The sequence below is a fragment of the Globicephala melas genome, chromosome 2 (assembly GCF_963455315.2).
Source record: "Globicephala melas chromosome 2, mGloMel1.2, whole genome shotgun sequence".
NCBI classification, from domain to species: domain Eukaryota; kingdom Metazoa; phylum Chordata; class Mammalia; order Artiodactyla; family Delphinidae; genus Globicephala; species Globicephala melas.
In genome coordinates, this window is record NC_083315.2 from 136,411,164 (window position 1) to 136,428,399 (window position 17,236).

The 17,236-nt window shown below is 33.9% G+C and overlaps 2 protein-coding genes and 1 pseudogene across 3 annotated transcripts in view; 1 reads left to right on the top strand and 2 right to left on the bottom strand.

Moving 5' to 3' along the window:
- Positions 1-13,201, top strand: part of LRRC9 (leucine rich repeat containing 9) — a 107,949-nt gene extending 94,748 nt beyond the window's left edge. The window contains exons 29-33 of the mRNA XM_030855135.2: positions 90-158; positions 4,944-5,084; positions 9,155-9,299; positions 11,114-11,282; positions 12,036-13,201. Of these exons, the coding sequence (XP_030710995.1) occupies positions 90-158; positions 4,944-5,084; positions 9,155-9,299; positions 11,114-11,282; positions 12,036-12,075 (564 nt within the window). The 3' untranslated portion in view covers positions 12,076-13,201. The remainder of the gene's footprint in view (positions 1-89; positions 159-4,943; positions 5,085-9,154; positions 9,300-11,113; positions 11,283-12,035) is intronic.
- RTN1 (reticulon 1) overlaps positions 1-17,236 on the bottom strand; it is a 415,427-nt gene that overhangs the window by 372,038 nt on the left and 26,153 nt on the right. The window lies entirely within an intron of this gene.
- LOC115852473 (U2 spliceosomal RNA) lies at positions 2,828-2,925 on the bottom strand (annotated as a pseudogene).

The window sequence follows — 17,236 nt, forward strand, 5'->3', positions numbered from 1 at the left end:
AACACTTACATATAATTACTTCAAATCAGCATATATTTAAAGATGTTGGGTCTAACCAAATAATAACTTACTGCTTAATTTTTTAATAGGATATGGCAGAACTGGAAAAACTTGATGGTATCTCTTCCCTCAGAGAGCTTACAGTTTATGGCAATCCAGTGAGTGTGTTATTTTTCTAATTTATTAGTTAATTTATTTTAAATATAATTTATAGTTGTATATAACTTATTTTTATATAATGTGAGAAAAGATTTAATTTTATCTGTTTCCATATGCATAAACAGTTATCCAAGCACAATTTATTGACTAGCGTCTTCTTCCAACTGATTATAATATAAACTGTCATTGTCATATACAAGAGGGTCTACTTCTTGGTTCTACTTTGTATTCATTGGCCTATTTGTCAATCCCTATAACATTACACTGTGTTAATCACTAAAGTTTTACATTAAGTCTTGATGTCCAGTAGAGTAAGCACCTCTAATTTTCCTTGTCTTCCACCTTCTCTTTTTTTTTCTTCACTGTCTTGGCTATCCCTGGCCCTTTACACTTCCTATGAGTTTCAGTAAACAGCTTCTCAAGTTATATGAGAATCTTGTTGATATTTTAATTGGAATTGCACTGAATTTATATATTAATTTTGGGAAAAATTTGCCACCTTTCCCGTTGGAGTCTTTGAAGGGATCAAATAAGTAGCATCCTTACTCACCTAACATTTGAACGAATTGAGAAATGACTGGCAGATAGAGAGCTGAGAATATTTTGCTTAGCTTAGTGAGAAAGCCAGATGGGCCTGCTAACAGATGCCAAAAGTAAGTCACGATGACCCAGTAGCAGGAAATACTTCACTGAGGCCTTTCCACATGGGAGGAGAGCTTCTCCTGGAGGAGCAGAATGCATTCTCCCAGCAATAAGCTCCTTCTCAAGAGGAAAGACAGGAGCTAAACATACCCAGTTTAATCTTCCCAGATTGGGACTTCCCTGGTGGCGCAGTGGTTAAGAATCTACCTGCCAATGCAGGGGACACGGGTTCGAGCCCTGGTCCAGGAAGATCCCACATGCCGCAGAGCAACTAAGCCCATGTACCACAACTACTGAAGCCCACGCACCTAGAGCCTGTGCTCCACAACAAGAGAAGCCACTGCAATGAGAAGCCTGCGCACTGCAACGAAGGGTAGCCCCCGCTCGCCACAACTAGAGAAAGCCCGTGTGCAGCAGCAAAGACCCAATGCAGCCAAAAATAAATAAAATAAATAGGGCTTCCCTAGTGGTGCAGTGGTTGAGAGTCCGCCTGCCGATGCAGGGGACACGGGTTCGTGCCCCGGTCTGGGAAGATCCCACATGCCGTGGAGCGGCTGTGCCCGTGAGCCATGGCCGCTGAGCCTGCGCGTCCGGAGCCTGTTGCTCTGCAACGGGAGAGGCCACACAGGGAGAGGCCCGCGTACCGCAAAAACAAAACAAAACAAAACAAACCCACAACAACATAAATAAATAAATTTATTTAAAAAAAAATCTTCCCAGATTTATCAGTTAAGTCGCTCTCCTTCCCCGAGTGAAGGAGTGAAGGGACTGAGAGAGCCAGTAGTGCCACATCATAGAGCTATTTCCACCAAGAAAGAAATACAATAAGCAGTCTCCCGTAATATTTATAGCATTGAGCCTTCTCTTTCACAAACACAAATATCGCTGTGTTTATTTTATGTCCTTCAATAAAGGTTTGTGATTTTCTCCTAAAGGTTTTAATCATCTTTCGTTAGATTTATTCTGTTGTTTTTTGTTTTGTTTTGTTTTGTTTTGTTTTTGCGGTACGCGGGCCTCTCACTGTTGTGGCCTCTCCCATTGCGGAGTACAGGCTCTGGACGCACAGGCTCAGCGGCCATGGCTTATGGGCCTAGCCGCTCCGCGGCATGTGGGATCTTCCTGGACCGGGGCACGAACCCGTGTCCCCTGCATCGGCAGGCAGATTCTCAACCACTGTGCCACCAGGGAAGCCCTATTCTGTTGTTTTAATAGCTGTTTTAAACAATATCTTTTTATATTTTTCTAGTTGTTTGTTGCTAAAGTATAGAAATTCTGATTTTTGCATATTACTCTTTATCCAGGAAGCTTGCTGAACTCTCTTTTAAATTCTAATGGATTGTAAATTTTGTTGGATTTTCTCTGTAGACAATCATAGTATCTACAAATAATGACTCTTTCTTTCCAATCCTTATGGTTTTATTTCCTTTACTTCTGTCAGTGTACTGACTAGGACTTCTAGTACAGTGCTGAATAGACACACTGATAGTTACTGACCTCAAAAGAATGCTTCTAAATTGTCACTATTAAATATGTTTGCTGTAGGTTATGGGTAGATAACCTTCAACATTTTAAGGCAGTTCCTTTCTAATTCCAGTTTACTACTTGTTTTTATCAGGAATGGACACTGGATTTTAACTAATTGGAAATATAGTATTTCTCTTTAATCTGTTAATATGCAAATTATATTAATAGATTCTGGTGCTAAACCATCCTTAAATTCCTGGGATGAATACTACTTGGTCATCTTTTATACTTTATTGGATTCAATTTGCTAAAATTTCATGTAGCATATCTCTATGGAAATAAGTAAAATTATTCTGTAATTTTACTTTATTATACTATTCTTTTCAAGTTCATCAAGGCTGTTCTTGCCTCATAAAATTAATTGGGGAGTTCTCCCTCTTTTTCTAGTCTATGAATTAATTTATATAAAAGAAGACTTGTGTGTTCCTTGAAGGATAATTAGATCCTGTCTCTAAAACCATGTGAACTTAATATTTTTTGAAGTTAGATTTTAAACTACTTATTCAAATCCTTTAATTGATATATATTATCTAGCCATTTTCTATTAAACTGATAAGAACAGATACTACACTTGTTCTTAACAAAAAGGCAAGAAGCAATTTCTATTTATTCAAAAGTCAATATTGAGAACTTATATTTTTCAATAAAATTGTCCTTTTATCTAAATTTTAAATGCACTTCCATCATAATACTTTCATCAATTTTAAAAATCTCTACTATATCTGTGTTTTGTCACCTTTTTTATATCTAAATTTGTTGGGTTTTTTTGCTTTTTCTCTTTTATTCTTGATGAGTCTTACTAAAGGTTTGTCTATCATATTAATCTCTTCAAATAACCATATTTTGGTTTTATCAAGTGTAATTTTTCTTTTTTGTTCATTAATTTCTACCCTTTACCTTTAGTTTCTTGGAATTTACTTTTTTAAAATATTCTGGAGTAGAATGCCTAGCTCATTAATTTTTAATATTTCTTCTAAATGAATAAATTTTAGGTTACAAAATACTGCTTTAGCAATAGCCTAAAAGTTTTGATATGTTGTGTTTTTCCTGCTATTTCTTAGAATCTACTTTACAGGGACTTCCCTGGTGGTCCAGTGGTTAAGATTTTGCCCTCCAATGCAGCGGGTGTGGATTTGATCCCTGGTCAGGGAGCTAGGATCCCACACGCCTTGCAGCCACAAAACCAAAACATGAAACAGAAGCAATATTATAACAAATTCAATAGACTTTTAAAAAAATGGTCCACATCAAAAAAAAAAATCTTAGAATCTACTTTACAAAAGATTTCTTCTTTAATCTGTGAATTATTGAGGATTATGTGTGTTAATTTCAAACCTATTAGGTATTTTTAGCTATCTCGTTATTATTTATTTCTAGTGTTATTACATTTTAATCAGAAGAGACAGTCTATACATTCTTTGGTTTTATGAAACTGGCTTTGTGGCCTTGAATGTGCTCATTTTTTTAACTCAATTTACGGCTTAGAGATCCCTCTCCATTAATGTATATGTATCTACTACATTTTTAAAAAATAGTTTATTCCCCTCTGATGATAATCTTTCTTTCTTTCTTTTGTTATCACAAACAGTGCTGCATACTTCTTCTGTGTTGTCAGTACCCCAGATCATCCCTATATTCGGAGATTTGCTAAAAGTCAAGGGACTCAGCATATAGCTATACTCATGGCTAAGATTTATTACTGTGACGTAATGAGGATACACAGCCAAGTGATGAAGGAAAAACACATGGGCAGAGTCTGGAGGAATCCATGTGCAGGCTTCCTTATGCTCTTTCCCTCACATGAGGGGATCACAGTGTGCACTCTTCACACACCAACAAAAATGTAGCAACAAATGTGTTATATTTCTGCCCAGGAAATCCCATTAGACTTAATAGCATTCAAGGGGTTTTTGGAAGCTGGTCATGTAGGTACCCTGTGCCAATCACATACCAAAATTCCAGACTCCCAGAAGGAGAGCAGGTTGAACATGAATCCTATTGTTTGTATAAGCAGTCTAGGCATAGTGAACTACCCTTATCAGTTAAGGAATGGTGGGAGAGCTTCCAAAATCCAAGTACCAAACTCTTGTCAAGAGCTCCTTGCAAACAGATCCTTGTAAAGATAACAGCCTCAAGCCTACTATGTTAACACTTTCTACACACTCTCTTATGTACTTATGCAAGTATTTTTATAGTAGGTTAATACTATGAAGTGATGGATCATATAGTTCAATAGATGTGTATTGAATTAAACTGCATAGTGTCTATGGGAAATTATCATACAAGTTTCAAACTAATTACTTATAAGTGAACTTTTATAATATAATCCTATTCATGAGTTGGGATTGCCTGTAGTTAATGAACAATATCATATACTCTAAAAAGACATTAAATCTCCAAGTGGTAGCCTTGTTTAAAAAAAAAAAAAACTTCTCATCTTCATTTGGCATAACAGGGAATTGAGGAATCTTTCAATAAGGGAATTCGTATTTATATCATTTAATACTACAAATTAGCTGTTACATGTGATCTCTGCTGTCTGTGCTTCTCTATAAAGGTTAATCTTTGAAATAAAAAGTTTTTTTAAGGAATGAATTGTTATTTTTAACTTTATTCAGATTTGTAGAAAAATGCTACATCGCCACGTGCTTATATTTCGACTGCCTAACTTACAGATGTTAGATGGAATCCCTGTGAATTCAGATGATAGGGCAAAAGCTGAATTTCACTTCTCTGAACCACAAGCAAAGAAAAATTTGGTAATAATTCTATTATTTACACTTTTTCTTTTAAAATACATAAATTATTAGTAGATGAACATTCTGTCATGAGTTTTTACGTAATGTTTAAACCTGATGTATGATGTTTTTCTAGATAATTTTAGTATGTATTTGGTGATTACTGTCAAAAGCAGCTTGATCTGGTGAATAGAGCATATACACATAGAAGCTAGGAAAGCTCCTTATTCAAAAAACATACTTTGACATAAAGCAAATTATTTTAAACTGTGCCTCTTGTTCCATATGTCAGATAATGCTAGAAGGTAAGAAACTGTAACGTATCACTCTTATAAACAGTGACTAACAATAAAACTCTCTCCACTTAGGAGATAGAAAGGGAAGGAAGGAATAATGACCTCAAACTCTCTGGACTGTGTAGTTCATCTAACAAGGGAGGTGTGTGCCTCTTTCCTTGTATATTGGCAGAATAATTGGGCCTTTTGCCTATGAACCCTAGTAGGGTATCTGAGCATGACAGGGAAGAGGTTAGAGAGAGAAGCCACAAAAGCATATAATTTGGAAATTCTATCATTGACCACCAGGATTTTTCATAACTATCTTAAAAGACTAAATTTAACACAGAAAAGCTATGGTTTTTGAACAAAGAAGTAACACTATTAGAGCTGTGCCTTTGCAAGGTTTAAGGAAGAAGGAGCTGGAGGCAGAGAAACCAGCTAAGAGGCTTTTAGAATAATCCAAGAGAGATTATGAAAACCTGGACTAAGGTGGGGCAGTGAGAGTGTAAATGAACCTCTACTGTCAGTGAAAGCAAGAGAGCAAGGGCGTTAGTCAGTGAACAAAGATTACTTTTAAAAGTTGAGTTGAAGAGGAAAGCGATAAGACTACTGTAGATGCTTTCATTTATCTCACTGGCTTACCCAACACTCTCCACTCCCTTTGTAAAACAAACTAACGAGTTCCCAGAGCACATTGAACGTTTGATACTAGTAGGCTACTCTCTAAGCTCACTTCTGCCTTCAGCAATTGATTCACATATTTATTGAGTCGGCTGTGTTTTTTCAAAAACTTATAACTTTTATTTTAAATAAAAAGATACACAAGTACAAATTTTAAATTATTATTTCTATGTTTCTATGAAAGCCAAATGGGATTCTCTGTAAAGTCTGGAAAAAGGTCAATTACACAAATCACAAATAATTGATTACACATACACAAATAATATCAAATTAGGTTGGGAGGAAAAAAACCTGCAAAATAAGGAAGAAAATTATAAAAATTCAGACTAATATGTGGGAAAATTTCTTTAAATCTAGACAGTTTCTTGTATTCAAATTTTCTCCACATGTTGTTGAAGTCTTGCTACTTTAACGAAACCAAAACTGGAAATTGTAGGTAAAACCCTTAAGGGTGGATTTATCAATCAGATAAAATACCAGTCAAGGGACTCTTTCTTAAAGAAAAGGCCTTGACCCTTCATCAAAAGATGTGTGGGCACATGTACTTTTATGTTTTAAAATTTTTTTTAAGAATTATAAAAAGAATTATAGATCTAATTCTTATTATTCCCTGACTTTTTAAAATTAACCAAGGGGATTCTATTATGGGTCAAAATAGCTATAGAGACCTGTGAAACTTAGAGCTGTACAATGTTAATAAAGATTATCTAAAAAAAAAAAAAAGATTATCTAGATTAGGCAGAGGAAATCGGTTCATTTATGGGTTATATTTACAAATGTTTTTCTAAAAACTATGCTTTGTGAAAAAAAGCTTAGCTACTAATCTGTATAACTAAGAGACAGCACCATCTAATGTCATCTACCTAATTATTGTCACAGTCTCTAGTCTTTAAAAAGGGAATAATTAAAAGTTAGTTCAATGATTTATGCCTCCTTTCCCTTTCTCTCTTATATTCCATGAGCAAGTCACTTCTTGCTTCCAGAAGTGGAAAACTAAAGGAAACTTTAGTCTCTTATTGCTGTTGTAACAAATTACCTCAAATTTGGTGTCTTGAAACAACACAAATTTATTATCTTACAATTCTGGAGGTCGTAAGTCCAAAAAATCAGTCTTACAGAGCTAAAATCACAAGTATCGGCAGGGCTGCATACCTTCTAGGAGAGAATTTGTTCTTTGCCTTTCAAACTTCTAGAGGCTATCTGCATTCCTTGGCTCATGGCCCTCTTCCAGCAATGGCATCACTTTGACCTCTGCTTCCATCATTACATCTTCTCTCACACTGACCCTCCCTGCCTCCCTCTTATAAGGACCCTTGTGATTGTATTGGGCCCACCTAGATAATCCAGGATATTCTCCCCATCTCAAAATCCTTAATTTAATTATGCCTGTAAAGTCCTTTTTTGCCACGTAAAGCATTCACAGGTTTTAGAGATTAGGATGTGGACATCTTGGGGGGCGGCATTATTCTGTCTATCATACCACAAATGTGAGGCCTCCAGTGAGAGACCTATACAAATTGTAACATTTGATAAATTCTATTTTAAGGTAATGTTGGCTACGTTTTAAAAATTCCATATAACTTCATAAATACTCACTAAATTCCATATAAAGAAATCACTTAGAGCAACTTTAAAGATCCCAATTTCCATACATATTTTTTAATTAGTTTCATATAGCAAAAAAAATACATAAACTCAAATTGTAGTCAATGATGGATGATTATTTCACTAAAGGTTTTGCTTGTTGGCTATTCTTTTCTATTTCTCATATAGTGAACTAAGATTTTTCCAATTCTGTACTACCATGTCGTCTTCAGTGATTCTAGATACCTATTCTTGCCATTCAAATCGGTGCTGTACATAAGAATTTAATTACCTTTCCATTTACTCTATATGTAAATACTTTATTTAAAAATTGGGTTTTAAAGAATTCATCTATATATGGTTAGTAAAATAAAGGGGGTATTTGAAGTCTTTATTTCAGAGAAATCTATTTTAAGATGCAATAATAATTTTTATTTTCCTGGCCAGAAAAAAATTGAGCTATTCATTTAGCTGTTCAGAAGACACAAGAACAGAATACTTTTCAAGTTTCATCAGTTCAGTCTAATGTATTTTTCTTTGTTTTAGTTGCTGCTGTTCTTTCTTTTTAACAGCAAATAAAGAGGAAATAAATGAAATCTAAAGTTGTCCTTTAAACCAGAACATTTTGGTGCTCTTGTTTCAGAAGAAAATTTGACAATATTCTAGTTTAATGATGGGAAGAAACTCCTATGAAGGAATTAGGGAATTTGGGATCAGCTTTAGTAAAAGGCCTGATACCTTAGTGCTCATTACGAAGCTGCATTTCGGTTACGTTTACTGAAATATGAGGGAAATGGGTAATTTTACACAAATGGCAAAAGGCTGTATCTCTAAATAAATTAAAACATATATTCAGAATTCATATTTTTTAAAGTATAAACAAGGTCAGTCTTACTAAAGACAGAGCAGGCATAAATTTCTAGGGAAACCAAGAGTCTCCAGCCTAAAATACTTCTCCATTTGCTGATTCCTGAAAATCTTTTAAAAGCCTCTTAATTCTCAACTAACATAAAATCTAAACACTGTTTAGAGAGTTAGCACACTCATTAAAAGTGATTGTTATAAGATGCTTTTCTTAGTCCCCATTTTATTTACTTGTTTGTTCTTGAAAAACTAATTAACTGCAAGACACCTGGTGAGGTAATGTGAGGAACACAAAGATGTGGAAGATACAACTCTTACCATCTAGAAATTCCTGTTCAGAAAAAAAGAAAAGATATCACAAAGGGGTAAAGGCTTAATTTTCTTAATTCTACACTTACGTTGTTAAGACTCTTTGGAATGGGGAGGTGCCATCACCCTAGACTGTTGTAATGAGTACAATGCAGTCTGAAAAAAACAGAACATAAGGTTCTGAGGGGGGTTAAGGGCCCAAAAATCTGTCTGTTTCACAGTTTTTGCCTCATACAAACTCTGAGTTTAGGGAAGCATATAATTTCTGACCTAAAAAATTTTAAGGTGATTATCAAGTGGGGCTTGTGGTAAGGCTAAGACTACTGATCTGAGTTTTTGAGATAAGGCATTCTTAACTTTTCTTTTATTATGTAGTCTATTCCTGTTACCAACTCTCCTGTGGATGGTGGATCGTTTGGCCAAGTGAAAGCTCCTCCCATAAAGATAACAAATGTAATTCGGCCTGGTGGATTTGGCCATTACTTGGGATCTGACTTCACTTTAACTCCTGAAGTTGATGGTATTTTGACAGTTTCTGAGTGAATGTAAAAAAGCAAAAACACTTCATTTGAAACAAAAATCTCACTTTGATTTCTAATACTACTTAAAATTGCATATTTTACATTTACATTTCCTAAAATTGAATGTTTGTTCAAGTTTCATGTGACCATTCTGATTTCAAAGAATCTACAGTATTTTTTTATTTTTTTATTTTTGTGGTACGCGGGCCTCTGACTGTTGGGGCCTCTCCCGTTGCGGAGCACAGGCTCCGGACGCGCAGGCTCAGCCGCCATGGCTCACGGGCCTAGCCACTCCGCAGCATGTGGGATCTTCCCGTACCGGGGCATGAACCCGCGTCCCCTGCATCGGCAGGCGGACTCTCAACCACTGCGCCACCAGGGAAGCCCTATATAGTATTTTTTGGTTCTACTCAACTACTAATATGTTGTAACTACACATTTGCTTGCAATTTGAACTTTGTGATACTTGCACAATTGTTCTTGACATTTCTTTTCAAAGCTTTTATTACATTTTGTGTATTTCATAGCAAACGACTACTAAAACCTGTAGTACATCCTGCTAAAAGTAGAAATCAGAGGTTTAAAAATATTGGTAACAACAGACTCTTGGGGTTCAAAGGGTATCTTACAGAGAGAAGATCAAACTTCATCCCTGAAACCACAATATTATTTTATATATTCATGAAGCTATTAGTAGGGAAGTGTTTCAAGAGGTAGCTCTCTAAAGGAAGGGAGTATATTAAAAGGACAAGGCATGGAAATGTTTCGTTCTATTATATACATTTTCATTCAGACTTAGATCATGCCTTTTCTCTAATTCCGGATCTTCACTGGCTACCATTTTGGTGAAATTGGGGGTAGCTACTCTTTCCCTGAGGGCTCACCTCTTCCATTCTTTCTAACATCCCACTTTGCCTCAGACTACTGTTAGACAATAAAACTGAACATCACAATAATAATAAAATGATCTAAAAGCCTACTAAGAATATGCAATTTTTTTAAAGGAAACTCAGTTAAAAGAAATTCAACATAATTTACTCTAAGATGTTATTTTTTGTTTAACTTATTTTTCATACTTCTACCTACTTATGGCTTCAAGATTTTAATCATAGTGAGAAATTTAATGCTTTTGTCCAGTAGATAGAACTATCAGTAAAACTAGACATACCAAATTGTTATTAGCCTCCTTAATAGTACAGTGTCATCACTGTCATCTTCAGGAATGTCTTCAATATCTTTGGGGGGGGGCATTAGTTCAACCCTGGATTCATTTCCATAAGTTTCTTCTCAGATATCTTTAAGATTCATTATGCAACTACTTTTTTAGGATTTTCTGGAAAAGTCCTATTTCTTTCCTATTTTCTGACTGTGTTGCCCCAAGTTTTGTTTTGAAAAGTATGGTCATTTTATTGATACATTTATTATAGCACACAGCTCTGGATATTTATATTTTTAAAAATTACCGGGAGGGTGGGAGGGAGGGAGACGCAAGAGGGAAGAGATATGGGAACATATGTATATGTATAACTGATTCACTTTGTTATAAAGCAGAAACTAACACACCATTGTAAAGCAATTATACCCCAATAAAGATGTTAAAAAAAAAAAAAATTACCAAGAAGGTATCAAACTGATCCACTAGCTCAGAAAAATTTAAGCAGCATTAAGTGCTAGAAATATAGTCCAATTTTTATTTTTATTTAAAAATTTTAATTCATGTTATGAAATATGTATAGCACACAGTCAACTGAAGGACAACCAAACCTTATTAATTTATTAATGCTTTTCATTGTTTCATAATTCCTAATTTCAGACAAAAAAGACAAGAATGCAGGGATTCTAACAAGTAATCCTCAGAGCATCCATGCAGAAATAGCTTTTCAGCAACTCGGAGGGATAAATCTCTCTCCATCTCTTTTATCACATCAGAATATGGCATCTCCAAGTGCAGAAATATACCAGAGCAACCAAGATGAGGGAAGGTAAAGCTTTTCTGTGTTTTAATATCACTTGTCATCATTAAAAAAAAAAAAAAATTCCCCAATTTGCTTGTCATCTATAGAAATAGGAAACTATTAATTGGGAACTACTATTATGGGAACTACTTTTAATTGTATTCTCTCCCAAGTCACTTCTAATCACTGAATATGCAAAGCAGTTCACTTATATTTTGAACAACAGATAAATTAAACTCTGAAATCACAAAGGCTGAGAATTATGTAAATTTTTCAAGCTTCTTATAATTCCCAGTTGCCCTTCCTCCAATTTGGATCCTAGCCCTAGAGGCCAGCTGAAGGCCTAAGAACATGCTACTTCTCATTAAGAATTCACTCTGCTGCTCAACACCTGTCCACCCAGATTTCCAGTTAATACCTGTCCTCTAGCTTCTTTGTAGCCAATCTCTGCAGCGTCTATTAGAGTGACCTAGCAGCAAATCTAGCTTAAGCCTGGTTCTTGCTGTACTAACTTCCCTGCTATAATCAGTCGTGTCCCACTGAGAATATATTTAGTGAGTGTAATATACTGATACCATATTTTGGTATCAATGGTTTATCCTCATGATGACCTGATTTATAGATAGCCAAAAATAGGATATTATTCTTTCTTGTGTTGTCTTTTTGAAATTGTACACATATAAAATACAAAAATTATTTACTGCAGAATTACCTTAAGTGAGCTGATCCATTAAGAAATTGTCACCATTACTTGACTCATAAATATTTTGTTTCTGACAGAATTCCTGGCAGACACTTTCCAAGATCAAATCGAATGTAACTGCCTAAAGAGAAATGAATATATACCAAGAAACCTATTTCTGTTTAGTAGTTGTGCAAAAACTAGCAGCCAGTGTTGGTGATAAAAAATATAAGACAATCACGTTACTTATGTTACTGAAGCACTTCTGTTCCATATGAAGATACTCTCTATCACCCTTGGTGAATTTTATTTAATATCATCTTTCTTAAACTTTCTTTATGGTTATCTTAATTATTCATTTGATTTTCTATGTTAGAAAAATCATGAAATATATCATACAACAATTGAAAAGATACAAGTGGCATAAAACAAAGTTCAAAGAATCAAATGTTTAGTCCTGGGGTATTGGAAGCATTTAGTTGTAAAATCTCATTTTGGCTTCTCATATAAAGATACTAAGAAAAGGTAATTTTAGGAAATAAGCATACTTTCATTTGTAGAATATCTGTTCATTTAGGCTTACCTAAAGCTAAAGCACACATTTCTTACCAAACACAACTATTACTAAAGCAAGTTGAGTTGTGCTAGTTGAACTACAGATTAGTTTTTTAGGACTATATTTTGAAAAAAATAGCCTCAAACTGAGTCCGCCCTAAGAATTGTTTAGAGATGGAACTCATAGGCATCAATAGTACTTCCTGAAGGTAGCTATGAGTGCAACCAGCCATTCATGCTCTAAGAATAAAAGAATAGTATTTCATATACACAATTCATTGAATGTGCCCATAGTGATATAATTTTACAAACAAGTTTTAGGCTAAATAAACACATGTTCAAAATAAGTGGACACATTTAAAATTTGGACTCAATTATATTTTACTGGAAATAAGTTTTCTAAAATATTGACAATTACATTGTATAGTACTAGGAAAAATCATAAATCAAGTGTGGTTTTGAATTTATTTATTAAACACAGTTCTTTAAATTAATGATTAAATTGCCAATCATATTTTTATATCAATGGGCTCCAAGATTCATGAAGTATTGTTTAAATTTTTCAAGTAGTGGTTCAACGCTACATGTAATTTTCATATTATTTTATGTGTTCCTTACATGAAAATAAATTATTTTTACTAAAATATTTGTATTTTATAATCTATCTGGAAATAGTTTTAAGGATATTTTGGAAACTAATGCCAATATGTATGCAACAATTTTGTGTCTTCTTTAAATACTGTATGTTTGTAATTTAATGATGTAATATTTAAAATTTCAAACCTAATACAGATTGATTTTACCCTTCTTAATGTGTGGTTTTTAAACAACTATTACTCTAAGGTAGAAATAAGATCCTTTGTTTAAAAAGGAACCATGCAGTTCTTAAGATGTCCAGAAGATGTCTTTGTTGCCCTTTAGTTCTGACAACTGTTTTCATTACAGTGTTGTGATAAGCACCTGCTCTTCACTATTTGTTACTAACTTGACATCATTTGCTTTTTCTTTCTCTTATGATTATGTATAAATGAAATGCTCAATATATGCTACTTTTATAGTAAAAAGTGTCTTTGTAAATAATAAACTGGATGGGAAAAATAAAGTAACAGGTTTTCACTGGAGAAAAATTTACAAGAGCAGAAAAGTATAAAGCAGGAAAAACATAACTTATTATTCAGCATTCCACTTAACATTTGACATTTTTTTCGTGTAGCCATTTCTTCTATGTATTTTCTTCTATTCCATTTTCTTCTATGCATTTCTAATATATTTGATATCACTTGATTTTTTTGAACACATTGTTCAATTTTGAGATATTTTATTATAAAATTTTAATTCGAATTTGTTCTAGAAAGTAAATTTGTGATAATTTAATAGTAACAAACACTAAGAAGAATAATAAACGTATATAGCTTCCCTGGTGGCGCAGTGGTTGAGAGTCCGCCTGCCGATGCAGGGGACACGGGTTCGTGCTCCGGTCCGGGAAGATCCCACATGCCGCGGAGCGGCTGGGCCCGTGAGCCATGGCCGCTGAGCCTGCGCGTCCGGAGCCTGTGCTCCGCAACGGGAGAGGCCACAACAGTGGGAGGCCCGCGTACCACAAAAAATAATAATAAAAATAAATAAATAAATAATAAACGTATACAGGCATTGCTAGGTGCTGTACAGAAACAGACATTGACCCAACCTTAAGAACATTTTAAATATAAATATACAATCAATACTTCCATATAAAAGCAATGAGGGGGATGATTACTAAGATAATTTGGCACAGTAGTTCTGAAGTTTTCCTGCCATGAAAGCAGATGATGATACATACTCTCCTGGACAGGTTAAGCTGTTGGTTATCTGCAGTTCTTAAAGCAGTTGCTATAACTTCATCCCCTTCCTATTCAACAAAACAAATGAAAATGTAATTGAATATGAGAGATGTTTTTACGGGTCTGCTTTAGATCTGCTCTAAAAATTTTTTTAAGTAGATCATTCACCAACTGTGAAATTTTAAATTATTCATAATACATTTCACAACCGATTGTAACAAAACAAGCAGGTAGTGCTTATTACTATAAACCACTAGTCCATATTTTACATGGTTTATCCTAATAACAAACTTATGAAATAGATGTGACATGTACTGTCTCAATTTATAGATTTAAAAACCTGGCCTTGTGCTTCCCTGGTGGCGCAGTGGTTGAGAGGCCGCCTGCTGATGCAGGGGACGCGGGTTTGTGCCCCGGTCCGGGAAGATCCCACATGCCGCAGAGCGGCTGGCTCTGTGAGCCATGGCCGCTGAGCCTGCGCGTCCGGAGCCTGTGCTCCGCAGTGGGTGAGACCACAACAGTGAGAGGTCCGCGTACCACAAAAAAAACCCACAAAAAACTGGCCTTAAAAGGAAAAGATATCACACCAAATCCTAGATTTTTTCAACTCTAAATTCATTGTTTTGATGACTACAAATGAACTGACAGTTAATTATTCCTAATGTGCTGTTTAATCAGCTGTTGTCGAGCCCTAATGTGTGTAAAAATTGTAAACTATTCATTCTCTTTCAGTGTATTCAACTTACGGAAAATGTATAATTTCTGCAGTAAAATTAGTTCTTTGCCCCCCAGCAAATGTCATGATAAATTTATTTTGCATGCAGTCATATGCATAATTGTATGACTTGTTTTAAATTAAAGGAGAATTCCACAAACAACCTGGAAAGCTAAAATTTAGGGCACTTTAACTATAGACAAGGAGCCTACCTTGCTGAACTGCATATAGATGATGTCAAAGTGATCTTCTGATTTCTATTTATGAAGATTGACTATAACTGTTTATTAAAACTTTATTATTTACTTGATTTCTCTACTACTGACACAAAATTAACTATGGTTGTGAACATATTTTTGCACAGAATATTTAGTGTGGATCTGTGCGTGTGTGTTTGCAGGCACTCATGACTAGTTTTAAAATAGTCCTTATGTTTAAGTAACGTGTCATTTCATTATTTATTCATAAGCTATCCTATATTATGAGAAGTGTTTAATGTTTTAAAACATTAGATCTTACTGTTAGTCATGCTATAGGCGCTTAGCTTCAATTAAATGTTACATAAAAAGAAGTAAATTATTTATATTTCTATAAGAGTAGAAGAAAGCACTTACGTCTTGAGTTCTGTTGGTTATTCAATGAATCTATTATCAGTTTGTTTTGGTATAGAAACTGGCTGTTTTTTTTAAATTCCTCTGCTATAAAACTTAGAACTTTTGGACAACTCCAAGTGCTTAACTACTTCTCTTGTTCATCTCTCTGTACTTTCCTCTATTACTGAATTTTTTTTCTTTCTTTTTTTTAAATTGAAATATAGATGATGTACAATATTGTTAGTTTTAGATGTACTACATAGTGATTTGACATGATCGCCACTCTAAGTCTTGTAACCATCTGTCCCCATACAAAGTTATTAACAATATTATTGACCATATTCCTTATGCTGTATATTACATCCCTTGGCTTATTTATTTTATAACTAGAGGTTTGTACCTCTTAATCTGCTTCACCTGTTTCACCCTCCACACCTCTCTGCCTCCCCTCTAGCAAACACCCATTCTTTGTATCTATGAATCTGTTTTTTGTTTTGTTTGTTTTGTTTTTTAGATTCCACATGTAAGTGAGATTATATGGTATTTGTCTTTGTCTGACTTACTTCACTTAGCAAAATACCCTCTACATACATCCACATTATTGAAGTATTTTTAAAGAAAAACCTGTACCAAATTGAAATTTTAGTTTGCAGTTGCCTTTCAGAACTAGGTCAGCAAAAAGTACACAGTTATTTTATCACTAATATTTTATTTCTACAAGTCTATATCTCATAAAAATATGAATTATATTATTACTCTTTTTCTTCAATTTATGAATAAAATTGCTTTGTAATCTACAGAAAAGACATTTCTCAGGCCCAATTTATGTGTTTTTTTATCTCAAATTTAGTTTTGGTGATGATTTTTCCTTATAATTAAAGTAAAATATAGATAAATGATTTTATAGCAAAAACATGAAATTCTGTGACCTAAGAATAGAATAATACATTCAAAGGAACTTAGAAGGAGCTTTGAAAGTGTTAATTACCTTAAATCAAATTATTTATCATTCATGTGTAATCTATTAGGCCTTACCTTAACTATATGCTCTTTTAGGTAAATCAGAAAGCAAATTCGTCAACATCATTTTCCATATAAAATATTGGTGATTCTGAAATGCTAATTTTAAAATTAGAATATTTTTCCTTATATTGTATCATTAAAAATAAGAGTATCTATTTCCATATGCTCTGAATAAAAATCCATTGGGATAACATATTTTGGTACCTTTTAAAAATTCATTTCATTTTGATCAAACAATAAAATGAAAATGGATGTGAAGTATTTTTCACAAATAGTATTCTACATTTTCTTCTAGTTTTTAATTTTATAATTCTAATGAACTTCCAAATGCTTAAAAGTATTTCATACCAACAGAGTTCCATTTTTAAACATTACAAATAGGAAAAAAGGTTAGTGATGATATTAAATAAATCATTTACAGTTTATAGTTTTGTAAACCATTATGATTACATTTATTTTTAAACAACAATATCTGTATTTTAAACAGAAAAAAATTAAGACCATGTGGTTTAAAAGCTGTAGATTTTAATCATGGACCTGCATGTTTTACATATTGCTTACTGTAAAACATTAAAATGTTTTAAATAATTTTA